The following is a 27,784-nucleotide window of genomic DNA, read 5'->3' on the forward strand; positions in this document are numbered from 1 at the left end:
AATACAGTTATGAACCTGAAAATGAGCATAATATGGGCACTTTAATAATCTTGTTTGCTGGCTTAGAGGTATAAACATTTAAATATACTGACTTTGAAATGCAGGATTCAGCCTGAAATCCCCAAATTTATTGAAAGAAAGTACACAGGACCTTGGTGTCCTTAATGTTAGCTACAAACTCATCTGTTGTTATAGAAAAATTCAAAAATTATAAATATCAATATGTTGTCATTTCAGGCAGGGTTCCCTCTTGGAGTTGTGAACATCGTTCCAGGGTTTGGTCCCACAGCAGGAGCAGCCATCGCCAGCCACATGGACATCAACAAAGTGGCCTTCACTGGCTCTACAGAGGTGTGTGAGTGTATGAAAACACAATTATGCTGCATAATCATAATTTTGAAAAATTAATGAAACATTTAAATACATACTAAATACTGGTGGATCAGGGGATTCATTTATTTGAACTATTGTACATGAATTCAATGTAGTCCCTGAAAAACAAGTAAAGTTCCCGAGTTCCTAAAAAGGTTCTTGGTCCTCTGGCAAAGTTCCACCAGTGGAAAAGACCCATTTCATGCAAACTATATCAAAACTAGATGATGTAATACGTTACACTCCATGTTATAGATTATGGCAAAGGTTAATTTACTGAGCTGTAATTTGTTATATTTTAGCACATATAAATCTGATTTGCCCATAAACTGTAAAAATAGTGGACGTAGCAACAGTGACGTCACCCATTGGTTTGTGGATTGCTGTTTCGAAGCCAGGAGTTTGCATTTTGGCTGTCGCCATCTTGTTTTTTTGGAGCCAGAAGTGAACATGTTTAGACAAAAGGGCTAAGCCTCTGCCCCGTGCTGACAGGTCGACGTGTAGCCACGTCCAGAAAGCATCCCCTGCTTCATTGTCTATTTTAAAATACCAGTAAATGGAACGATAATTTACAAAATGAACATCATGCTGTTGAAGAAGACTTGAAAGTAGTGATTGAGACCATGAACTCATGAAAATGTTTACTGAGGTAATAAATCAAGTGAGAAGTAGGCTCATTTTCTTATAGACTTATATATAGAAACCGACTTATTTTTGGAGCCAATGGAAATAAGTGATAGAATGCGGCTTTAAAGGACAAATCCGGCGCAAAATGAACCTAGGGGTTAATAACACATGTACCAAGTTCCACCGTTCTCTGGGATTTGTTTTCATGCTAATTGAATGTGACCAGTTTTATTGCAAACTGCTAATTACTTTATAATGCTAGTAAGCTTTGTAAGTGTACAGACAGTTTATTAAAAAGATAGTTTAGAAAGACAGTACTTTTCATGTCTACAGGCAGGCGCCATCTTGGGATTGGTAATTAGTGGTTTGCAATAAAACTGGTCACATTCAATTAGCATGAAAACAAAACCCAGAGAACGGTTGAACTCGGTACACATGGGTTATTAATCCCTAGGTTCATTTTGTGCCGGATTTGTCCTTTAAGGCACTTCAGCATTGGCTTCACTTTTTAGGCACGGAAGTTGCCGCTTGGATTTGCCATCATCAGACAACTGTTAATACAGTGATGTAGATGAAGTTTATTGTATAAACATACAGCAACAATGCAATTCTTAAAATAAGAAAAAAACTCTTTTATCAAGAATATGATTCATATGAAAATTGGTAGCTTTAAAATACTGTAAACTTTCCTAAAAAAGATTATTCACCCAAGATTTGTTTTTATCTGTTTTCTTATGCAAAGTTTAAATTCTTAAAGATCCCATGGCATGGTGATCTTTGGATGCTTTTATATAGACCTTAGTGATACCCTAATACTGTATCTGAAGTCTCTTTCCCGAAATTCAGCCTTGGTGCAGAATTACAGCCACTAGAGCCAGTCCCACAATGAGCTTTCTTTAGTATGTGCCATTTCTGTGTGTGTAGCTATTGAGGAGGAGAGAGGGGGGGGCAAGGTGGAGGGTAGGGGTGTGGCCTTGACCAACTGCCACTTTGCTCGTTTGAAAGCCATGATGTCTCTCTCTCATGGGTGGGCCAAATTCTCGGGGCGGGCAAAGCAGAGAAAGGGGAGGTAACCTTGCTCCTTACGACCTCATAAGGAGCAAGATTACAGATCGGACCATCTGAGCTTTCATTTTCTCAAAGGCAGAGCAGGATACCCAGGGCTCGGTTTACACCTATCGCCATTTCTAGACACAGGGGCCGGCTGGGGGAACGCATATTAATGTTAAAAAGTGAAATTTTCATGCCATGGGACCTTTAAAATATCCTCAATATCGAGTTGAAAACCCCAGCCCTAGCACACATCTGAAGACTCACTTTTAATCTGTTACTACACATATGTAAAGGAGTTCTTTTTTTCATTATCACCTTTAATGCATTAAGGTATGACCCTGTATACTGTCATGCGTGCAGGTCGGCCAACTGATCAAAGAAGCATCAGCCAAAAGTAATCTGAAGAGAGTGACTCTGGAGCTGGGAGGGAAGAACCCCTGCATTGTGTTTGCTGACTGTGACTGTAAGTGTCTCTCATTTTGAGTAATGAAATGCAACATCATTATGCTGTCCATCAGCCATCCATCCATTAAAAATGTAAATTGTCAACTCACAATTCTCTCCCAGAATAATTATATGTAATGGAGTAGAGAAGGTGTAATTCTCTCCAAGAAAATTAGTTTAAATGTGTGTGTGTGTGTGTGTGTGTGTGTGTGTGTGTGTGTGTGTGTGTGTGTGTGTGTGTGCGTGTGTGTGTGTGTGTGTGTGTGTGTGTGTGTGTGTGTGTGTGTGTGTGTATGGGTGTGTGTGTGTGTGTGTGTGTGTGTGTGTGTGTGTGTGTGTGTGTGTGTGTGTCTATAGTGCAGCTGGCTGTGGAGGAAACTCAGAAAGGAGCTTTATATAACCAGGGTCAGTGCTGCACTGCTGCATCACGTGTCTTTGTAGAGGAAAGTATTTATGAGGAGTTTGTGCGCCGCAGCATAGAAAACGTCAAGAAGATTGTCATAGGAGACCCACTGGACCCCCAGACATCACACGGGCCACAGGTAGGAACAGACAAAAAATATCATAAAATACTAACAGACAAGCAGTGCCAAAACCTCTTACACCTGATTTTTCTGGACACTTGGGGCAGCAAAAGAAGTTGTTAACATGACATTGACATATTATTAAGTTGATATGGCAAACTTCATCTGGTTAAATTCCCTACCTCCTTTAAAGGGTAATTTCTTTTTTTTTATATTCAACCTGGACCCTTTTTCCCATGTTTTGGTGTCCAAGTGGCTAATCAGAATCAAAGAAAAACAATCTTTGAAATTGGTCCAGTATTGAGTGAGAACACTGTAATCGTCAGCCGCAAACTGGGCAGCAATGTAATTATATTGGGCAAATGTGCATCATCAATTTCGTCCACTAAAAGTGCTGTTTTTATTACTGACAGGCTCAGATTAAGTGTCTGACAACATTTTTGTAAAGTAAGATTATTTTTGTTTAATCAGTAACAGCTCCGAAGTAACTTTGTTTCCATCAGTCACTTAGACACAAAAACATAAGAAAATTGGAAAAGGGTTCCAGGTTGAAAAAAAACATTAGTTTCCCTTTAAAGAACAGCACACAGCTGCTTCCCTGAGCTTTGCTTTGGGACCTTTTGGGACTACAAGCAATGAATGAGACGGCCCCAAACGTGGCTCTATATGTCTAGCTGGCCGATATCAAGAGATCCTTTTTTTTGAAGGAGAATCAAGGAGCTGGAGATGGGTTATTTAGGACATCTTTATTAACACAAGAGAAATTAAATAGTTTTCTGCAGAAATTAACTTGGAGCCCTCTTCAGCGTCATTTATCATCTTGTCTCAAACTGTGTCTGTCTGCTGTTTGCTGCTAAGCATGTTTCCTACAATGGTTTCTTAGAGATTTTTCACTGAAAACAGCTGCCTGCTGACACTATGAGAGCTGTGAGAGTGAACCAAAACAATTACAGGCCGGTGTTACAGCATATTCTGTGACTATCATAAAGTGTGAACACAGAGGACACTGTTGCATGGATGATACTTTTACAATTGTTTGCTCTAATGTCTTTAAAACAGGGTAAATGCTGTTAAGTTTCCATGTACGGAAGGGTCACATTTTCTGATGGCCTGTGTCAGCAATGGTGACCCTCATTCTGCTATTCTTATGCTTTTTTATGCATCCAGTCAATCAGACAGAATAAGACAAAAATGTAAAGCTAAGCAAATTTGCATCTTTGCATCGCATGGAGCTCAACTTCGGTGAACTTTGACAGGCGAAATTGCTGCCTCAACCAAAACAGAGCAGTGTGTATGGTTGAAAGAGCTCAGTTGTAGTTTTACAAGTGAGCCAAGACGGCCCAAGTAGTTTTTCTGCCTAAACCTAAACAAGCTGCGACCATTTTACAATGTTAACGACGTGTTTAAAACCGCAACCTTTACGTTTTCTGGTTTGGATATGAAGTCGTATTTCCTGCCACTGCTAGGGGTACTAATTTATAAAACTCTCCCGTGGTATTAAAGGGTAGGAATAAAGGACTGACATCGTCGTATGATTTGGAGGATTTGTTGACTTTTTATCAAATTCAGCAAATATCTCCTCACAGCCGTGTTCTGTGTGAGCGCAGAAAAAAATCCTACCATAATATTAATCCTAAAATTATTCCTACTGTATCATTTGACTGTTTAACGATAGCAAACAAATGAATTTTACAAAATGTAGGATTCCCGTATATTAAGCTGTCTCCTTCCCATGTCTACTTGCCCTCCTGATGCTGGCTACAGATTGACCGACAGCACTTTGACAAGATTATGGACCTGATAAAGAGTGGGAAGGAGGAGGGAGCCACGCTGGAGTATGGAGGAGCAGCTTTGGGCGAGAAGGGCCTCTTCATTAAACCCACCATTTTCTCTGGGGTCAAAGACCACATGCGCATCGCCAAGGAAGAGGTACGACATGTTTCAATTCATTACAAATTAATCTGATACATACAGGGATGGGGGTAGTGTCAGCGTGTGAAAGTTAAGTCTGACATCCTGTGGAACAGTACTTTAAATACACCATAGACAGCTCAGAGAGGCCGGCTGCACAGTTAACACTGGTGAGGAGCTGCACACACATGAAAAGTCTAAAACAGGAGGAAAGAAAAACGTGACAGTGATCATCTTGGACCTCAGTCTGCTTTTGTTTATGTCATGAGAGAAAATGTTTCCTCACATTTTTATGGACAGTAGAGTAGACAGAAGGTAAATTGAGCATGCATTTGGCTTGGCGCCTCATCTGGAGAAATCTTTACTTGTCCTAACCCCTGTAGAACACTGAGAGTGGGAGCTGCTGGAGGCAACTTCAGAAAATATCATCACATTGAATTTAATAAATTCCACCTGCACGTCCTCCGGGATTAAGAACAATCAAGGGAATTCTAAGCCAGTCTCAGTAGAATGTAAATTAGGTGCATTTTCATCAGCTGGATAAATAAAGTGAGTACATAAGCACAATGTTCCAATGTCAGGAAAGAAACATGGGAAAAAGACAGCTTGGCTGTCTAAATCTTACAGCTATTGGGCAGATTATTTTGCTCATATGAGACCATATTTACAGAAGTGTATTACCTTCACCATAGAAAAAAAAATGTAGACACCTTATCTCGTAATTACAAGATCCTGATCTTGTAATTTTGAGAAAAGATCTCGTAATTATGAGAAATAACTCAAATTTTGAGAAAAGCTCTCATATTTACGAGATCAGGATCTCGTAATTTTGAGCAAAAATCACGTAATTATGAGAAAAGATCTCGTAATTATGAGATGAATGCATTTTCACAACAGAAAACTCTCTTGTGTGAAGCTTTCAGGCTAGCTGATGCCATGGAAGCAAATAGGCTTACATCATGTATTGTTGTGTCTTAAAGGATAATTCCACGTAGCTCTGTTGTTTGTAAATTAGGAGTACTCTCAGTAAAACGAAAACAAAACGGTGCTGCCTACACCGAGTTATCCTCCTGCTAGATTTTGCACCCAAGAGGCTTAAACGGGGCAAGTTTTAAATGTGTTTTTAGCCTCTAAACATGTTAGAAATGCCATTTAACCATGTGTCCGAGGGAACACAGCGAATTTTACTGCAGTAGATGTGACAGAAAGGCATAAAAGTTAATGTAAATGTTAGTGTTAATCCATACCTCTGTTGATTTCATGCTTTCCGGTGAATGTATGAAGTATGAAAATCTCATACAATTCAATATTCCAAAATGTATTTTTTCCACAAAAAAAAAAACGATTTGCCGAGGTTCTCTCCATATTAATGAGTATGTTTCAACAGGCTGTAACCTGACACCACAGTGGAGCAAGCAGAGCTGCAGTTCAAAAGTTGAGCAGCTATCGCGCATGTGCATAGGTAACCTAGCAACGGTGGACACTGTCGGCAAAAGCAGGGAGGAGCTCACAGAGCTGATAGACAGAGCTTGGAGTTAGATCAGGACTAATGAAAATGGTTTGATTTTGTGCCTTTCCAAATTGCGGCAACCAAATGAAGAGATATTTGTGCTTGAGCTTTCACCGTCTACCCCTCTGCAGCCGGGAGATTTTACAGTTGTGACTGGTTGCACTTCAGCTTGATGTGCAAACTCCCTTGCAAACATTACGTGAGAGAGATTACCGTGTTTGCAGCGAACATTTTGATGAGGACGACTTCACCAAAAAGAGCGTCAAGTCCCGGTATCTGAAGGCAAATGCCATTCCAAAAGCGATAACACCAGCTGCAGACAAATTGGAGGTAACGTCTTTATGATTTATACTTTCCAAGGCTAAAGTAATACTCACTTTTTTTTTTCCTGTGAAGAAATGTTCGGTGTTGGTGAATTCTTGAAAAAAAAAAAGATAACCCCGACCATCAAACCCCAAAAACTCCTCTGTGTGCTCCACATTGGACTGAGATGAACTATCCATCTGAGCTGAAATTCTAAAAACACTGACACAATCCCAAAGCTCCATCTTTGTCTCTCCCTCAGCTGATTGTGAGTCTCCACCGTTGCTAGGTTACCTACGCACATAGCTGTTGAGCTCTTGAACTGCAGCTCTGCTCGCTCCACTGTGGTGTCAGGTTACAGCCTGTTGATACATACTCATTACTATGGACCAAAAACACGTTTAAAACTTGCCCCGTTTAAACCCTGTTTAAGCCTCTTGGGTGCAAAATCTAGCAGGAGGATAACTCGGTGTAGGCAGCACCGTTTGTTTTTGTTTTTCTCGCTACTGACAGTACTCCTAATTTACAAACAACAGAGCTACGTGTGGAAATTGACCGGAATTCTCCTTTAAAGATGAGACATGGTTTTTAATCCACAACTTTAATTTACAAACCGTACGAACCAGCATCATCACCAAAAGCTAGCTTGTAGCTACTCTTCTTTGTCTCCCTTAATACCAACATACACCATGGTCATATACCTACACACCCTCTGCTGGTCAAACTAGGTATTACAGCAGATCCATTACAACACATGTCTCACCTGTTTAGTTTAATCCATTTATATTTTGGTTTGGGTTTGAGACATTGGGAGATGCTAATGTCTTTAAGTACTATAGATGGGATTGTTATCATTTTGTCAACTTTGCACAGGCACCTCAGGACTTTGCGGTTGTTCTGGCGAAAAGCCCATTCTGATCTGTTGGACATTGTTGTAGTGTTTCTGCAGGATCAGTTGAACAGATATGTCCATTAACTAATACTATCTATAAAGTTACATAAGAGGTATCACGCTAACTTAACCCAGCTGAATTTAATGTTACCTCTCAGTGGTACAGTTGATCACTGAACTGTGGCCTACTGACAACTAGCTAAATATGCCACTTTGCAGGTGTTTAAAATTATCTCATAATTAAAATAAGATCTTTTCTCAATATTAGGAGATCAGGATCTCGTAATTACAAGATTTTTTCTCAAAATTACGAGATAAGGTGTATACATTTTTTTTCTATGGTGAATGTAATACGCTTCCATACATATTTCCTGCTTTCCAAAGCAAAATGATGAGAGAGAGTTGTCAATAATGGGTCTCTTTATTTATAGCGGGGAAATATATGAGTGCAGCAGTGCTGGAGATCATTTACACACAGTCCTTTGCTACTTAATTTCTGTGTGTTTCAACCCAGTTTATTATTGTTGTACAATGTAATGGAACCAAAAGATCAGGGTGGTTCGGGATCAATTCATGGGTACCGTTCTCTTCTAGTAGCAGCTAGCAAGTCTCTAGCCACCAGCCCGTTCTGACTCGGGTCCCCGGTGCTCGATCTGGCCCGTCAGTGGAGCTTGGCGTGGCTGGCGGGGACCGCACTAGCTAGTTAGCCTGGAAACCAGACAAATCTACAAGCTCATGTTTCATGTCCTCTGGCAGATAGTGATATGCCAGCAATGCCAGGCTACTAGCTTGATTCTTTAAGTCTGAGTCTGTGAGACAACCACGCCCCATCGTCTGAATATAAGAAGCAGGAATAGAGGGGGTAATAAATAAATAAATGTGAAATTATGAAATAGATGTAAGTTTATTTATTTATTGAACTATATTGACTAATTTGTATATTCATATGTACATGTATCTAAATATTTATTGCCTAGTTAATTTATTATGGCATACTTATTTATTATTTATTTATTTAATATATACTCCGGGGGGAGTCAATCTAGGCCTGGCATACAGCATCTCTGTATCATGGATCAGTTTAATAGAAAGAGGAGATTCTGCATATTAGACAGTATTGAAAATCCTACCTTCGGGATTTCTAAATACCCTGGTATACTGTAAGCATACTTTTATTAGATGCATGCCTTTATTTGTAATTCACTCTGTTTGATAGTATATTTGGCCACATTTCAGCATGGATCCTTTTTTGATCTGCTCTGTCCTGTAAAAGTTTTGTTACTGCATTATTTTGTTAATTCAGGTCAACACTACCTGTTCCTCTTCCTCTAGCGTTTCATTGGGCAGAATCTATTCATTTCCAAACAAGGCGTTTATTGTGAAACATTTGCAGGACCTTGTGAAAAAATTTGTGACCTGCACTTCCCATACGGTACCTCAAATATAGCTACTGCCATCTTGTGGCGTACATTACTACAAAATACAGTTTGTCTGGGAAATTAACACACTTACACCCACAGTGACTGAAATAGGACAATACAACTTTAGATGAGTTATCCAGAACAACATAGTGTTAAAAATGAAAACTTTCTTTCACCAAGTCAGCAGTTGGGTCTGAGTTACTGAAGGCACAGATTGCACAGACCTAGTTTGGAGTATGTAACATCCTAGAACGAACTTTGCCTTTGGTGGTTACCATATAAGATACCAGGTTGCACATGTACCGTGGGCCATACACCCCTAGTCTAGACAGTCCTACTGTCAGACCTGTTTGAAGGTCAGAGGCCATGTTTTGTTGTTAAAACTAAAGTAGAGCAACCATGATGAACGCCTGTTTTTTCCTCTTAAATTTTATTTGTCTTTATATTATTCGATACATTGGCCTTTTTTCCAATCTTCAGTATTCACTATTATTGCATATTTTCTGTCTCTCTGGACACATTTTCAATGTCCATAAATACAATAAACAAACACATATTGTACAGTTTTCATATGTTTACATGCAACTTTAATTCATTTTTTATCATTTTAATAATCACATCTTAAATGCATTGACAGAGATACTAATCCAATATCGCTTGAACTTGCACATAAAACTACATATTGACAGTTTTTAGCAGTCCAAAAATATTAATTACACTGACTACACAAACATGACCAATAATTTATATGGAGCCAGGATGTAAACATAAAATAATGTGGCCCAGGCTAACATTTAAACTTGAGCATAACAAGTGTGCCACTCTCAGCGGGCATTAAAAAGAAGAAATACTTTTCCAAGGGAAAATGTATTTTTTTTCACTCTATTAATATTATATGCATGTAGTCAAGACCACCTAAACCGAGACCATGTCATCACCAAGACCAGAGTGTATCGAGACCAAGACAAGACCAAGACCAAGGCAGGGCGAGACAACCAGAACTTCTTCTTCAGTCTCCGAGATTCACTTTTTTGGTAGTGTGTGTTAAGGGGGGCGGGGAGAGGGGGTTAACAGTAACAACTTTCAAATTAGAAATGAGTCAAGTAATTGGTTGCTTTTGAAGCAGGAAGTTTTACATCCAATCACAGTAATAATGTTAACACATAAAATTAGACAATTCACAGGCAATTTAGTAATATCCCTGCAGTTGTGGTCTTGACAGGTCTTGAAATAAAATCCTGAGTCCTCTTCATCCGAGACCGTGATGAGACCGAGTAAAAATGTGGTCGATTCCAAGACGAGACCGAGACCTTCAAAAAGTGCTCTCGAGACCGGTCTTAAGACCAAGACCGATCTCGAATACTACAACGCGTATTACACACAGGCCCGAAATACACAGACATGCAAACAGGACCTATGCACATGCATGAAATGGACTGATGTCAAAGCAAAGGAGCAGCCCATGGACAGGCGAGGAGTTGAGGTTGTGTGCCTTGCTCAAGGGCACCTGAGCAGTTATATCATTATATTTTACCTGATATTTATTGATCCTAAGCTATCAGTCCACTCTACATACTTTGTCTGTATGTGGACTTGAACCGGTAACTCTCTGTGTCCCAAGCCAAGTTCCCACGGACTGAGCTACCGCCACTCCATCGCATTTCTAAAAGTGCAACAAACTCTTTCTCCATTCATTTAATATCTCACTTAAACCAAAATGATCCCTCAGCATACCTAACAAACAAAAGCTAGATTGTTGTGGTTTCGATACATTACAAATCTTAAAAACAGGAAAGAATTGATGAGACAGTACAGTTTTTTTAATATATTTTTTTAACTAGTCCAGCTTTTCTCTGTTTATATTACACATTTATGTTATTTTTATATATGCATGGCAGCCAGAGGGCATAGCAAAACAACAGGAACAAAAAATATTCATTCCAGAGTGACTCACTCCTCATGTCTTTACTAATATCTTTCCCCTCTCAGATCTTTGGTCCAGTGCAGTGTATATTCAGCTTTAAAAGCCCGCAGGAGGCCATAGAGAGAGCAAACAGCTTACAATATGGCCTGGTGTCAGCAGTCTTCACAACAAGTATGGACAGAGCTCTGTCTGTGTCTGCAGCCCTGGAGACTGGCACTGTCTGGTAAGTCCCTGTTCACACTCCTAGTTATACTTATATCCCTACTTGAAAAACCATCGCTCTATCTCAATTTCTCCATATACTGTAAGTGGCCTGTTATTTTTTAAAACTGACTTCATTAGAAAAATGTCCTAAACATGTCTTTAACAACTGTCTGTAAAACTTTTATACTGTATGTTTGTGTTTTAAAGAAATAACGTTGGTGTGGCTCACTACATAAACCTAATATAGCTGTCACAGCGGATTGCTAAACCTGTGCTAGCTGACTGTATCTGGCAACCCACACTGTAGCTGGGGACACTGTACAATAGTGCTGAGTGGATGAATAAACTGCTTGCCAGAAATAAAATCCCCCTAACACCACAAAGTAAATTAACAAACAAGATACAATACAGTATGGTAACTAGTGACCTTTAGGGGTGTTGGTATTGGTAGGTGTATTTTCTGTCTTAGTCCTAATGCTAAGTCCACTTTTTGTACATGTAAAATAATTTTTTATACTATCAATTAAATATGGTCCCAGTCTGTATTATTCCTTACAGCTGTAGTCATTTGCCTTTTTTCAGAGAGAATCCATTAGTTCTGCAATGTAAACAATAAAAAAAATCTGTGAAAAATGTGTGTCTTTGCCATATTCACTAAGTAGTAGTGGTGGCAGAGGGGTGGGTTTGAATCATAGACAGTCAAATTAATGGACAAAGCGCCGCCGTAGACTTCCACGGAGACCAGCGAAGTCTATTAGAAACACTTTTCTGGTGATGGTTGAGCGTTACTGAGCAGCCTCAAACTGAGCTTGACGACGTAGATGTGACGTGAGCAACCTGTCTGAAAGTTGTAAGTCTTCTGGAATCTGTGCCAAGAGAAATCTCAATCATTCCGAATCTTGCAGAGACGGAGCACGTAGGTATATGTAAGGAGATAACATAGGCACACACTAATTATTGCTAACTAAAATGCTAGTTAAAATTAGTAATTAAACTTAAACAGGTAATTTAAGTCAAAACTGCCTGCAAGCTTCTCCTGACTATACGGTAATTTGTCTAATATGCGACAGAAAGTCGCGTGGTTATTTACAGAATCATTAGCTTATTTTTACAAAAACAGCGGCTATGTAGCCATAATGTGAGATACAAGGTAATGGAGCCTTTTATACATTGTCGTGTTTCTTTAGAAATAAACAATGGACAAATAGTCTTTAAACGCTTCAGATGTAAAGTTATTCGCTGTCAAAGTGACACCAAAATGAATGACTTGGTTGTTGGTTTGTTAGCATCAAAATGTCAGGAGGTACGCTTTGCGAATGCTCGCAATAATGCTATAATAAGGCATTGAAACCCTTGGTTTTAATGCCTTATTAAATTTATGAGGGAGGGCAGGCATGTTCAATCTAAAATGGAGTGTTAACACACAGATGTGAGATTAATATCCATCTTCTTGTCTTACACTCAAAATTAAATGAAATGTTGAACTATTCTTTTATAAAGGTTTAAGCTGGACTTCATTTCATTGCCGATAAAGGGTTTATTCATTTGATTTAAATTTAGCTACGCCTTTCTAAAGTTTTGTGTATGTTTTTAAAGGTCCCATATTGTAAAAAGTGAGATTTCCATGTCTTTTTTTAATTATAAAGCAGGTTGAGGTGCTATATAAATACTGTGAAAGTAACAAAATGCTCTATTCACAGAGAAATGCACACAGCCCGTATTAAGAAACTGTGCCTTTAAATGAGCTTTCAGGACTTCTGTACATTGTGATGTCACAACTATACTATATATAGGAAGAAAGAGCTGCTACAGTGCCGTTAAGGTTATTCCCCTGACTGCAATGACAGCAGAGACGCAGAGAGGGCAGATGCAGAAGACCTGGAAACGCTGACCAATCAGAGAGGACTGGGCTTTTTAGGAGGGGGGATTTAAGAGACAGGCGCTAAAACAGAGCGTTTCAGACAGGTATATTCAGACATACAGTATGAGAAAAATAAAGAGTGAATATAAAAATAAAATGTTCTAGTAGAAACCCAAAATACAAGTATGAACCTGAAAGTCAGTGCATTTACATACACAGCAGTGGCATAACCAGGTTATGCCAGAATGAATGGGGAGAGTGACGGGACTAACTCTACCTCCGGTACAGTAGGTGGCGCTCTGCCAACGCACAACACTTTTTCTTCCTGTTTACCTATGTCAAAATTACAAAGACCAATCACTAAATTAGTCAAATTTGACAACTTAATGTTTAGTTTACATATTATCTCAGTGTAGGACAGCACCGTTTTCCAGCCAGATGACTGACAACTTGTTCGACTCATTATAACGTTATCTGTAACCAGTGTTGGGTGGAATTAGCAAGCTAACAAGCTAACTTTGTTAGCTAGCTAACTAACATAACTAGCCAGCGGCCACAGCGGGGCTGCTCGGTCCCAACTTTTTTGCCGAGACACCACGTTGACAGCCCGGAGACTGAAGGAGTTCTCTACCTCTGTATACCGGGTTATGAGAACTCTGATTTTAACCGTGGTAAGGTGTTTACATGGCGTTTGAGAAATCAAGATATTACCTTAACCCAAACATAATCGTTTTTTTAAACTGCATGAAAACACACTGAGTGAGGATAATATGGAACCTTTTAAGGGGTGATAGAATGATTATATAGGGTATTTCACACTGTTCCTTATGGTCTCCTAATGGGGTATGTAACATTGGTTGGGCTGAAAATGGCCGGGTTGATATTTTATTGGCCCTTATGCATCCCTGTGTTTTGGGCCTATTTGTAACAAGAGCTTTTCTTCCAAATATGGTATACTCATGAATATTTAGATGAGCTGTGCACTGATTGGTTGAGCGAATCGCCCTACACACACATTAGAGATGCGCGCTGATTGGTTGAGCGAATTGCTATACACACACATTAGAGACGCATGCTGATTGGTTGAGCGAATCCCCAATACACACAAATTAGAGACGCAACAGAATCTCATATTCCAAACACTGCAATGTTTCGTTACCAAATTCACTTCTGAGACTTTTTTATGCGAGAAATCAACTACATAAAGCTCGAATATGGGCCGTTTTACGAAAATTTATGGCTAATTGCAAATTTGGTAAGACGTGTCGGACTTCAGGAGCTCCACACAGTCTGACGAGAAAGCGGCAGCCTGCTGGGCTCCATACCCAGGGCAAAGTCACCCTTTGTGGATTACTGCACTACTGAGCTCGGCAGCCTTCTGCCGGCATAACTATAATATATTTACAGTTTGAATTTTGTCACGGCATGTATATTACAGGTTCCCCTAGGTCTTACAAAGCTTAGCTAACACTTGTCCGATTTCAGATTTAATGCATTTTTGGGAATGTCAGAGGTCTCGTTAGGAGGAGGCTAGCTAGCTCTCATTGATGGACTCCAGCTCACCGCGGGCTCTATCAATGAGACTCGCGGACAAGAGGCGTTTATTTCCCCAATTGTTTGTTTAAATAACTAAACACACATATCCATTATAAGATTAACTGGAACCTGCAGTAAGAGATTACGGGTGTAACAAGCTTGCTGACCGCGCTCTCAGTAACACACCAGCCATTTAGCAGGAAGAGGGGAGGGAGAACAGCAAGCTGCAGGCCCTGGAGCTCTGTCAGGGCAGCGGTGTTTTGTAGTCCAGTAACCAAGAAAGGGTGAGTTTGCGCGGGTATGGAGAACCTTGGGCTGCCGGCTGTGATACGAGCTCAATCGAGCTCACAGCAGGCCGGGGTCTGTGAAGGAGGACAGGCAGAGCGGCAATGTAGCAACCCAGGCAGCACCGGCCGCCGAACTCCGACACACAGTCGGACAAAATTTGCAATTAGCCGTCCATTTTTGTAAAACCGCCCATATTTGAGCTTTACATAGTTGATTTCTCACATAAAAAAGTTTCAGAAGAGAATTTTGTAACGGAATAGCAGAGATCTGCGCGACCTAGATTCAGAAGACTACCTGATCTCAGGTCAGTTGTGTAGCCTATGTAAATGTTGGGGCGTGACCATTCTCGTAATACATGCATGGGCGTGACAAAGGTACAGGTCTTGGGATGCTTACGTAAGCTTCCAGCTTTGTTGAGATTTGCCCGTTTTCAGCGGCAGTTTCAAAATATGAGATTTTCATAATAAAGGGGTGTCAATGGGATTTTGAGCTTCTATGTATGTCCTATTTACCCACCGAACTGTCGTTATTCAACTATGACAAGGTAAAATTGGTTTTGCATTCTATCACCCCTTTAATAAATGAAAGCTGAGCAGCTGGGCCATTTTACGAAAATTGATGGTCGTCCTTTAACCACAAGGTTGGCAGTTCAATCCCTGGCTCCTGCATGTCAAAGTGTCCTTAAGCAAGACACTGAACCCCAAGTTGCTCCATTGGTTAAAGAGGTCAATTTTCACTATGCTGTGCTGTGTACAATTGCATGTGACAAGGAACAATAAAGTTTAAAGTCTAAGCTGATGACAAATAAAATCAAACCATTTCTCTCTCTGTTAAGGATAAACTGCTATAACGCCCTTCATGCCCAGACTCCCTTTGGAGGGTATAAGATGTCAGGCAACGGACGAGAGCTGTAAGAATCAGCACTGTTTCTTTATATGTTATAGTCTTTAATTGTTCCCTGTGTATTTCCTAACCTGCCTCATGTGTTGTCTCTGTCATCTCAGCGGAGAGTATGCTCTGGCTGAATACTCGGAGGTAAAAGCAGTGACCATCAAACTGAGTGAAACTCTGTGAGAAGAACTGGCTAAGATGTCCAGCGCTCTGCACTGCCCATTACATCACAACTTTCTCCAATGCACACACTCCCTTATTTGTCTTTAGTCATTCTCTTGATGTTGAGTTAGGGTTAGGCCAATATGTCAGTTTCTTTATACGGTATATCAGAGCCCAGCAAGAGTCACTGTTTTTGTTCACCTTTTATTTGATACGCTGTAGGTGACGATAGGCTTCAGTGACAATAGGCTTCAGTGATGACAGTATACAAAACTGCTAATGCTTTATTTACAGGTTTTATTTTTCTAATAATTTTCCAATAATTTATTCAGGAGTTCCCCCTGACATAAGTATGTGAATTGGGACTACAGTAATATTGGAAAAATAGAGACAGTGCTCAGTTGGTACATTTACACAAATAACTGACTTAACTCAGAGCATAGCAGTTCAGCTGAACATGCACAACTGTAAAATGTATCTACAGTCAATGATGAATAAAGTTTTCAATAATAAATGAAAAATGAATGAATATTTACTTGGGTTTAAATGGGGCAGTTCTTTCAATGGAATTCCAATTTTACATATAATTAGTACCAAGCAACAGAGAGTTTAAAATCCAAATTACAAAAGCACTGATATGATTGTTTGACAAGGAAAAGGATTTCACTTAATGGAGCATTTTTAGAGCTTTCAGCAACATCTCGAGGCCTTCATCAGTGGGTGGAGTTTGCTCACTTGTTATGAAGATGGTTTAGTTGTCATCACATGGCCTAAGTTTTGTGTATGGGGGTTGATGGGAACCCATGTCTCTGTTTAAAGATGGTCTCTGGTATCAGATGTTCTTCACTGCGGTGTCTGTTTCTGTTCATTCAATCTTTTGTCGAGGGTCATTGCTCTTTCTGATGCAGGGGCGATTCCAAGATGGGCATAGGGGGGACCAATAATCAGGGGGAGAATACAGCAGAGAAAATGCTTATAGAAATATAAGAAATATTGGACAAGATAGAAGAACACAATGTAATTCTGCTAAATAGAACATGACATTCATTATTAATTTTACTTGTTTTCATTTTAAACAAATTGTATATCCGAATACAATACACATTTTCTACAGGCTCAGTTTGCCACTTTTTTAAGAAACTATTCCAGTGCTGGTTCTATGGTTTTAGAATTGTGGATAGTCATCATGGAAACATTAATTGGTCATGTGACAAGGTCTCGGAAGATTGGCAGAACAGGCAGCCATCTGACAGTACTCTGATCCAATGAAAATCACAAATGTCAGATTGCCAGCACTCTAGCCCTATGGATTGTGGGGACGGGGGGGAGACACACACCAGGGAGGCCAATCCCCCGTGCCCCTCTTCTAGCCCTGCCCCTGCTCTGATGTAGTGTTCTGTAGTTCTGTTCTGTTCCTTGTAGTAGAGTGCTCAGATCCATTCCTTGTACCCGTTGTCATGGAGTGGACCTGCTGCACCCCCTCTTTTTATACCTTCTTACTGGTTTACATTTCCTGACTCTGCAATAAGTGAGTTAGATACTTAATCTTTGAACAAAGACAGGGGTAACTATTTCCTTTCCATATACAACAACTTATTATCAAGTGAGCGAAATTCCATATGAGATGACAATTGAAGGAACTTCATCTGCTGATGAAGCCAATGAGATGTGGCTGAAAGCTGTGAGGGCTAGTGCTTCTTTTGTGTGAAAATTCTCTTTCTACGGTCAATAATAAACCTTCAAGGTATGGTCCCTAAATGTGGGGCGCAGACCCATGGCTTATCTTTGAGAATTTAATCAATTATTCTTTGAGCTAAAAAAGTTTTTGGGCAATCTCAGTATTTATAGGAAAGTGATGAGAGAATGTTTTCTGTCATCTGTCTGGGACAAACCTTAACTGAAGAGTGTTCAAAAAATACTCCAGTATGTATAATGATACATTGTTTAAGCCTCATCCATACATGAGATACATAATTGCACAAAACATAGTAATTAAGGATATAAGGATTTAGCATAAGAATTCCATTGAAATCTCATCAAATCTTGCATGTGACAATGTGGGAAGGTCAGAGAAAGGAAGATTTTTTGTTTATATTTTTGTAAGTGTTGAGTAGCTGCTGTATGCAGATAGTTTTTGTTTCTTATTCCAAGCGCTGATTTTAACCTGCTGTAATCTCATATGAATGTTCTCTCTGCTGAGGAGAGAATGTTGGATGGAACTGCATTTCTTGTCCCAGATAAGGTAATATTTACCTCGCCAGTACCATGTCAGTACTGTAACAGCAGCATAGTTTCATTGGTTGGATAGTATCAACGTTTTTCCCCCAACATATGTTGTGTGTTTGTTTAATATCACACATGGGAAACAAGTCTGTCTCTGCATTTTGTCTGACATTAGTTTTGTATTTAAGAAGAAATTCTGAATAAAAAAATCAAATGCACTTTCTGTGTCATCATTTCCACCTGATGTCTAGGAATGTATCTTTTATACAAGAAAGTTGCCAAATAAATGTATTTTCAATGTATGCACACAAGCCAAATGCTTGTGGGGAAAGATGAAGAACATATACTGTACATGATATGACAGGACATTTTATTCATTTGTATCTATGAATAAATGTATGTTTATTTTTAGAGGCACAAGTATATAGCATGGACCAATGCCACACCACAGTATTTGGTACTGTTAGGACCATCATTATTTCATCTAAGGGTAATTTTTAAATTTGCATTATAGCTACTGTTGTTACAGTAGTGAATGGGGATTTAAATAAACAAAACTACAAAAAACATTCTGCTTAGGTTATGAATATTTTATGCTAAGGATTTATTTTGGAAAGAAATTTTTACTCCCTAAAGATTAGACGGTTTAACCTATTCTGTTTTCTTTTCTTCAATTTTATGGCAATTAAAAAAAAATAAAAATAGTGCAATATGTGAATGTGTGGTTTATCTGTTTTGAACAATGTCTAACCTTGTTTATGATTCACTAAAAGTGCACAACACGTCACCTATTTGCACTCTTTATTAGTTGAATTCCTGTTGCAAAGAATCTTCATTGTCTTATAGGTTTTATTTTGAAATGTTTTATCTGGATGCGCTGTTATTAATTAAGTGAGCTTAGTTTTATCCAGATTGAGGCTTGGGCATTGTGGGTTGAGGAGTGGGCTGGCTCTGATTAGTAAACATCCTGATGGAAAGTGTGAATGCGGAGACAAGGAAACAGTGAAACATGTATTAGTGCAGTAAGTACTCTCGTCAGAGGAAGAAATTGTTCAGAGAACTGGGTGCAACTGGATAAACTGTTTTTACTTTACGCACTTTATTGAATTTGGACAATTGGAGCAAATTGAAGAAACTGATGGAGTACTTGCGACATATTGGAGTATATAATAAGATATAGCTAATTATAATTATTTCTAATTAAATTGTGAATAGCGAGTAGAGACCAGTGGAGGGCAGCAATACGCCATAGATGCGTCTAGCCTGCCGGAAACAAGAAGAAGAAGAATTAAGTGAGCTGTTGGGTATTATTTTGAAATGATCACCGGAAATGCCTCCGTTGTCCAACTTGACTGTCTATACTTGACACACACAGCGTGTAGTGTCCTGCTGTCGGAAAGTTTGCACGGTGGAATCAGGAAGTCCAACATAACATTAGTGTCAAACGGTTACTGCTGAGGACTTCAAAGCGGTGAAGCCCTCTCGTGATGCTGACTGGACTTCTCATCCATGTGGTGAGTTGGCTAATAATGACTTTTGTGTCATAATAATTTATGTCTGGTGTTTTAGCTGCAAGTGATTCTTTTGCTGGTGATCTGGTTGACGCACCGTTGTCATTAACGTTAGAGGGAAAACAAACCAATCGGTATCAAAAAAAAAAGTGAATTGTTTATTTATATATATTTTTGTTATTTTTAAATAACTTAAGCACTATAAAGATAATTATGTATATTTTCTATACTCCTGAAGTACGTTTTATTTCGGTATTATTTACGGTGGCCGAACAGGACAAACGCGCTACAACGTCCAAAACACTCCCATTAAGAGAAACCAATGGGAGAAACCATGGGAGAAGGGAGAAACGTAATGCATCGTCAGAAACTATTTCAATTCAAAAACACAAAACCAATACAATAACGGAAACGTGCTGCAAATGAAAAAAACATGCTACAGGAAGTGAAAACAAATACATTAACAGCAAACATCTGCAAATACAGAAGTGATGCAAAGTTTAACAAAAAACACACAAACGCCAAAAACACATGCAACAGAAAAACGCTGCAAAGTAAAAAAAAAAAAAAAAAAAAAAAAAGAAGAAGAAAAGTTTATTTCTTCCTAACTCCAACGGTGTCTCCCATGCTTCTGTCAGCCTACAGCTGCTGTAGTCTCGTCTGCAGGAGTGGAGCCATTTGAGGCTCAGCCTAAACCTAGGGGAGTCTGGGGGCATGCTCCCATGGGTTAGGTGACCAGACGTCTCCGGTTTCCGGGGACGGTCTGGGGTTGGGTAGCGTTTGGATTATTACGATTCCGATGCCGGAAAACATTGAAAATTATTTCAATTTAACAATATATTAACATTTTAAAGTACTTAAATATATAATAAATAAACCTAAGTCACCTTACACACAATTACAATAATTTAACAAATAACAGTTACACTATTAACAAGTAACAACAAAATAAATGTTGAGTTGGTATGCCAACCAGCTTCAAACTTTAGCAGTTCTTTTGCAGAAAAATTACTATATTTGCCTTCTCTGGCAAGACAGGACACCTCTCCTGACTTATGGCATGTCCTGCACAGGAGAAAACTCTCTCAGATGGTGTCCAAGAGGTCTGTACACACCCAGGTATGAGTTTGAAAGTGAAGACAATTTGGGGAGGCTGTCCGGCTTCCCCCACCCCCAGGCTACAGGGTCTTGTCCTGAACGATAGACTAGCAGAGAAAGTGTAATATGTTTACTAGCGATCACGTGCAGTGAATGGTTAATATGCTTTCACATCCGTTTTGGTGAGCCCAGAGGGAAAATATGCCATTTTAAAAGTAGCCTACATTTATGGTAACTAGCTAACGGTAGACTACAGAGAGAGTGTCATATTTTTACGTCCGTTTCGGAGCGTGTATAAAAAGCTGTCTATCAGCAGGGATTGTAGAGTGCATGTCGCAGAATAGTGCGGACACACGCTTCACACCGCCAGCGGGAACGTGCGCCACTCGGCAGAAAAGGGAGAAAGAAAAAAGATTCTGCCACCGTCCGGAGCGACAGAGGGAAAATATTTCAGTCGGAACCGAAATGAGGAACCGAAATTTGCGTTCTAATCCGGTCCGAATACTATCGTTTGCGTAGGAACCGGTTCCATAGTGGAACCGGGTTTCGGTACCCAACCCTAGAAATGTCCCAGATTTTCACTGTGAGTGACAGACAGAAATTGGAATGAAAGAAAGAAAACATTGACCAAACCTATAGTTGCGCACCCTACACGCGCAGGCTCAAGACAGCCAGAGCAAGCCCTGCTCAGAGCTCAACTTCGGTAAAGTTAGAGAGATATTCACACATTCGAACTTCCGGGATGAATTACTCTACAGCAAAATGTTAGTAAATCACAAACGACGCCTCTTTCCTACTGCAGTAAGGTAAACAACGAACTACAAATTTTTGTCAAAACGAGCCGCCCTCCAACCTGGAGAAATAACATTTGTCTCTATGAGCAGCCGGCGGTGAGACAGCAGTAAGACGAGTGCTTAGGGACCGTCTACAAACTACAACACCGAAAAGAGATGCAACAAAAATATTTATTAATTTAATGATTATATAAGGTATTGTTATTTCATGGATCCAGGATACTATGCATCCTGATAAAGTTCCCTTGGCCTTCGGAATTAAAATAGCCCCACATGATCACATGCCCTTCACCATACCTAGAGATTGGCATGGGTTAGATTCCATAAAATCATCTCTGTATCAGAGAGATGATGCAGTGTTTGGCACATCTGGGTGATGGCATCGGATATGCTGATGCATTGATGAATCGTCCCAGCCCTAAAAGAAACCCATAAACCTAGATCCACATCTCCACACACATACTATTAATAAACACGAGCAGGCCATAGAAAGGCAAAGCTGTCGCCCGTGTCAATTCACCAAAACAATCACTCAATCTAATGCAGTCCTGAAGGGCTCCGAGTTGGGCAACAGATACCGGAAACACCGGCCAATTGCAAATGCGGTGCTGAAAGGCACGTGGAGGTTCAAAGCCTGGAGTGAACTCATACAAATAACCCGTTGACGTTTAACTGGAAATGCCAAGCATGTAGATACTGTGCCCGTTGAAACTGAAGTCAGTCGAGACAAAACAGCAGCGTGGCGGTGGCAGTCATGTCCAAATTTGTAAAATGTGTAGTAATGTTTAGTGTAGACTTATCGTAGTGATGAGAATGATGCGTATCCGTAGAATTCAATATAAAACACAATTGACAGTGGATGGAAGCTGTGTCACAAATTAATCTGACCAAATTGTTACAGCTATCTCTAGGGCTGGGAAAAAAATCGATTTGTTTTAAAAATCGAGTTGGTAGGTCAAATCGATTCATATTTTCGATTTCAGATTTTTTGGATTTTTTTTTTCAATCCAAATACAGTATAAATAATTTGGATGTTTAACAATCTTTGTTGCACACTGCACAGTGACTTTTCAGTTAGAGAAAGGGTTTGCCTTTGCAATTTTGTTTATGTTGATGCACTTTAATTAAATACAATAAATATATATTTTAATTTAATAATATATTTACAGTTTGCAGTTATTTAGTTTAAAATGGAAAGGGGGGGAATCGAATCGTAAATCGTTTTTTAGGGAAAAAAATCGCCCAGCTCTAGCTATCTCCACAAACGTTACGTGCAAACACCTCAAAGTATGTTTCACTCATTTTCTGTATGAAAGCATAAACCGTTCTCATATCGACTTGAAGTTGGAATGATAGGCTACAAATATAACACTGATAACGGAAAGGTTTTGGAAAAAAACACTGAAGTTTCCAGTAGCCAATTGTGAACAGGCATTGGCACAGCCACCTCCGTTGTCAGTCTTCGTTCTTAGTACAACTGGATTAAGTGTATTGAGACCTGTTTATATTTTAATACAGCCTGTAAGTAAAACATAAGCTACGTATGAGGTGCTGAATGCAGCGTGGAGACAGCTGTCAGCTGTGGCAAAATGTGATCTGCTCAGATTATATTGTTACATCTATAGGCTTTTAAAACAGTAATGTAATTGTATTTCTGTAGACTTTATACTATAGCTGTGTTATGTTAAAAGCTACGATCATCACAATTCTATACTATATTATGCCTACTTATTTATCCAAGATGGGTGGCAGGAGTTGGATAATGGCGCCCAGGTGAAGACAACAAAAATTATCATTAGGCTATATCTTTAACATGTCACAAGTTAGTGGGTTTGTGAGGAGTTGGTAAGAGATACAGTGAAAGTGAGTCATTAATGATTGATTGTGACAGATTTCTTATTATTATTTATCTGCATCTTATTTCATCTGTAGCATATATACCTGTCTGTATTCATAGTACATATTACTATTGTAACTCTTATTCTTATTTTTCTATTACTTATACCTTTAAAAAAAAAAAAATTCTGTTCTACTTTTATTTAATGTGTAGTTGTGCCTATTCTGTTGTGTTTGAACTTTTGAGCAGCTGTAACAACAAACAAACTGGATCAATCAAGTTTATCTTATGTTATTGAATGTCTGGATATCTGAAATATAATTATTAGGAAACACTACAATTCAGATATCTACAATCCAATTGTTAATAGTTAGAATCATAATTTCAGTATCCAAAATGAAAAAAAACATTCCAGATATAGTGTAATTTAAAAATGTCACTGTGCCTAGTCAAAATATCCACAAATGTAGTATGGATATGTTTTTCATTTTGGTAACACTTTACTTGACGGTAGACTGTCACGAACACATGAACCCTAACCCTAACTCAAAAAGTGTTATGTCCTAAACGTTTATGACTTGTTTAAGTTTATGACACATTCATGACAGTGTCATGTCACTCTTATGTAGATACTTTCAAGTGAAGTGTAACCTTCATTTTTTTATATCTGACATTACAATAATGACTAGTAACAATTGGATTGTGTTGCACATTTACTTGGCCCATAAAGCTGATTCTGAATCAATACTGCTCATTGTCTTTCATTCTGTCACAGTAATGAGTAGGTGTAATGTACCGTATAACAAATCACAGAGCTTGCTGCATATTTGATCTTCAATTTTGGCAGAGTAAATTTGGCCCACGTTTACAGGTGGCGTACTGTGTCTTAAGTATGCTAGTTTATTTCAGTGGGTTTATATGTCGCAAGCTAGAAACGTCTTGTTGAAATATATTGTGAATCTCTATTATATAGTATAGCATTATATTGTATGGCTACAATATATAATACCCCAGTTTGCTTATATTTTAGATACATACAGTGTTGTTTTGACAGTGAATTCTTTACTAAATGTCACTAGTCGATCTGGGTGTTTCTGTGGCTTGCAGTGAGTGACAAACTCACCAGCCAATGTATGATATTTCGTAACGACAATGGCTAATGTTTGCATGCATGTCTGTCGGGACCAGAATGAATGCTCAGCAACGCGTTTCTATGGTCAAGTTTTAACAAGACACTGACAAATGAATGTGAAATAGAGGCGAAGCGATCAGCATGTTTATTTCCTGGTCAGTCCTCAAAGGCCACGCCTACACCACATCTGCATCTATCACCAGATGTTTCAAACAGCAGTTAATCCAGAACACCGTCAACAACAGTGGCTAAATTATGTTGGATTAAACTGAAAACAGCAGACAATTCCTTTCTTGAGCACATCTGCTGTTTCTCCGGTCTCTCCGGTCTTTGGAAAAAGTTGTAAATGTACAATTATTAGTTTACAAATTGTTGTGTGCCATGGTGTTTTGCACTGTTAAAGAGAGTTAGTTGTGGGTTATTTATTGTTGTGTTATGAAGTTACTACCATGAGAAGGGTAGGCCACGCTGTCCAGTTCTCAATTCAATCGCAGCTTACATTGGCCATTTCGCTCACCGTAGCAATGCACCAGTATAACGGTGAAAAATTCATATCATTCTGAAAATGAATAGTGGTATATTGTTTAAACTGGTATACCGCCCAGCACTACATGACACACAACTGAAAAGCAGACATAACTCACATTATAGTGCAGTAATAATAAAATACCTTTATTGTCATTTAACATTATACAATTTGCTCGCACATCAACACAACACATATGCACACCTGTCATGCAGAAAAACAAGGCTAATAATAAAAAAGAAAGATAAAATAAGTAATAAAAGTGTACATTTTGTACATTGTGCTGAATGCTATTTGCACCTTATAAATACATTATTGCACGCTAAAATTTTTGCACATTTCCTCATTTCCAGTATGGAAAATATGAATCCAGTTTTAGTCCTGTGGTGAGGGTGGTTGTGGTGGACTGAACAAACCCCCTCCTCCCCCGGTTTGTTTTGTGGAGTTCAGTTCAGTGATGGCTCTGGTTTTGAAACTGTAATAATATGGTATATTTGTCATAATTTTTATGTAATTTGTTTACATTTTGTACATACATAGACTGTCCTCATGGCGTTCAGCTGAAAAAGATGGTGAATCAGGAATACTAGTACAGTGCCATTTGAAAATGTGCCTGTTTGGAATGGGCCGATTGCTTGGCCTGTGGTATAGCTGCTTGTAGAACTCTCCAGAACCAAATTGTACCCCAAAATTACTTACATAAGGACCCCAAACCACTTCATATGCAACTCCACTGTATAGCCTACTACTGACTTACAGTGTACGTCTACATCAGAGAATGACATTGTACTACTAGCGTATTTCCTTGGAGAGTGTTGGCACCAAGATCCTGGTTCCAGCTGTCGCCGTGGTCCTGCTGCACTCCCTGCTGAGCTCAGCGGTGCCCTGCAATGTCATGCTGCTTCCTGCTGAACCCTGCAGCTTCCCGCTACATCCAGTCACTGTTCCATTATTAATGTGACTACTATTGCCACTGTTCATCACACTCCCAACCGGCCCGTCAGACACCGCCTACCAAGAGCCTGGGTCTGTCCGAGGTCTATTCCCAAGAGGGAGTTTTTCCTCTCCACTGTCACACTGCTTGCTCTTGAGGGAATTACTGTAATTGTTGGAATTGTTGGGGCTTTGTAAATTATAGAGTGTGGTCTAGACCTACTCTATCTGTAAAGTGTCTCGAGATAACCTAAGTTATGATTTGATACTATAAATAAAATTGAATTGAATTGAACTGCTACTGTATATTTACCTGACAGAGAACGTGGCAGATTCAGAATGTAATCACAAAATATTACAGTGAAAATGTTTAATAATCAGACAGTTACCTCATGGACTCATGGCAGTGCGCTACCCACCCGGCCAGTTATAAGAGCCAATCAATGCGTGCGTGTGTGCGTGCGCAGGGAAAAACATTTTAGTGTTGGATTTTTCGTCAACGATATTACATGTTGATATCTCCACAGTCAGCGTTTAATGAGGGTGGTGTTGTCTCGTCTCATATTATCATTAACTAATTTAACACTTCAGGATGCACAGCCCTGTCGAGAAGTGGTGAATGTTCAGCTCATAGCAACTTAATACGCTATCGTGTCTGGTTTTTGTTTGATATTTAATGTTGGCAAATGGCTTTTTATTGAGTTTACTCTTAGCGAAAGCGTTACACGGCGCCTTTTTCCAACCTCATTCAGCACAACAGTTGTGATGTTCCTGTCAACTATCCGCTCGTGCTCCAGGAACATGAAGAAAAGTTTGCTTGTTATATCCAGCAATCATGTTACGTTGCAGCAAAAAGTAAACTGCTGTCGCAGCCTGTAAACCCCCCCACCCCCGCTGCTGCCCAGAGCGTGTCAACAGTCTACTGCACCAGAAGCTTATTGTTCAGCCGTTTATTTGTGTGTTATTATGTAACACAACTTCACTTTACTGACAGTGTTAACAACAGATGAAGCCACTGTGTCTGAAAGGGTAACTACAGTTTTTTTCAACTTGGACCCTGTTTTCCTATGTTTTTGTGTGAAGTGACTGACAACAATCTTTAAAATTTGTCCAGTATGGAGAGGTCATGTGACCTGCAACCACAGCGGCCGCAGAAAACTAAAGCTCCTTACCCACATTACTCTGCATTTCATTGAAAAACCAGGTCTAATCCTTTTTCTTTGACGCCAAATCGGTTTATCTGTTATCACAGTGACTCAGTGAAAGGCCTGCAAGCACGAAAAAGCAGGTCTTGTTGTCGTCTAAACTATCTACTCGGATAGAGAAATCTGCTAACATGGTGGCAGCTAACAGAGCGGTGGCTAACATAGCAACTGATGCTAGCACAGTCCCGAATATGGAGGACTTGATCGCTCAGGTCTTGGAAAAGCAACAAAGTGTGCTTGAATCAGTGGTCTACAACGCAGTGAAGAGAGCGCTAACGGAAATTAAAGCCTTGCCACAACACATCGGGGCAGAGCATGAGATGCAGGAAATAACGGTACGTGATCCGATGCAACCTGACTGCGACACATTCATGATCCAGCGGCATCGGGAGCTTGAAGGGGCACAACACGAGCTAGATGCTAAAGGCATCTCAGACTCATCTACCCGGCCACCCTGAGAATGACCCACGGAGGGATAGAGTTCACCTTCACTACAGCCACAGATGCGGGCATTTTCTGTCGGGAGTTGGATATGGAAGACGACGTGACATCCAAACGGGCCGCTCTGCACCGGGGCCTGTTGCCGACGACGGAGCCAGAGG

The 27,784-nt window shown here is 39.6% G+C and overlaps 2 protein-coding genes across 3 annotated transcripts in view; both read left to right on the forward strand.

The window, feature by feature from the left end:
• The window catches only part of aldh1a3 (aldehyde dehydrogenase 1 family, member A3), a 41,433-nt gene extending 23,161 nt beyond the window's left edge, over positions 1-18,272 (forward strand). The window contains exons 7-13 of the mRNA XM_028581929.1: positions 238-351; positions 2,413-2,515; positions 2,854-3,038; positions 4,785-4,949; positions 11,047-11,204; positions 15,706-15,780; positions 15,875-18,272. Coding sequence (XP_028437730.1) covers positions 238-351; positions 2,413-2,515; positions 2,854-3,038; positions 4,785-4,949; positions 11,047-11,204; positions 15,706-15,780; positions 15,875-15,944 — 870 coding nt within the window. The 3' untranslated portion in view covers positions 15,945-18,272. The remainder of the gene's footprint in view (positions 1-237; positions 352-2,412; positions 2,516-2,853; positions 3,039-4,784; positions 4,950-11,046; positions 11,205-15,705; positions 15,781-15,874) is intronic.
• Positions 18,273-19,489: 1,217 nt separating this feature from the next.
• Positions 19,490-27,784, forward strand: part of lrrk1 (leucine-rich repeat kinase 1) — a 160,203-nt gene continuing 151,908 nt past the window's right edge. For both annotated transcript variants that reach the window (XM_028602230.1, XM_028602307.1), the window contains exon 1: positions 19,490-19,660. The gene's annotated coding sequence lies outside the window, so the exon portion shown is untranslated. The remainder of the gene's footprint in view (positions 19,661-27,784) is intronic.

Source organism: Perca flavescens, chromosome 1, assembly GCF_004354835.1.
Source record: "Perca flavescens isolate YP-PL-M2 chromosome 1, PFLA_1.0, whole genome shotgun sequence".
Taxonomy (NCBI): Eukaryota; Metazoa; Chordata; class Actinopteri; order Perciformes; family Percidae; genus Perca; species Perca flavescens.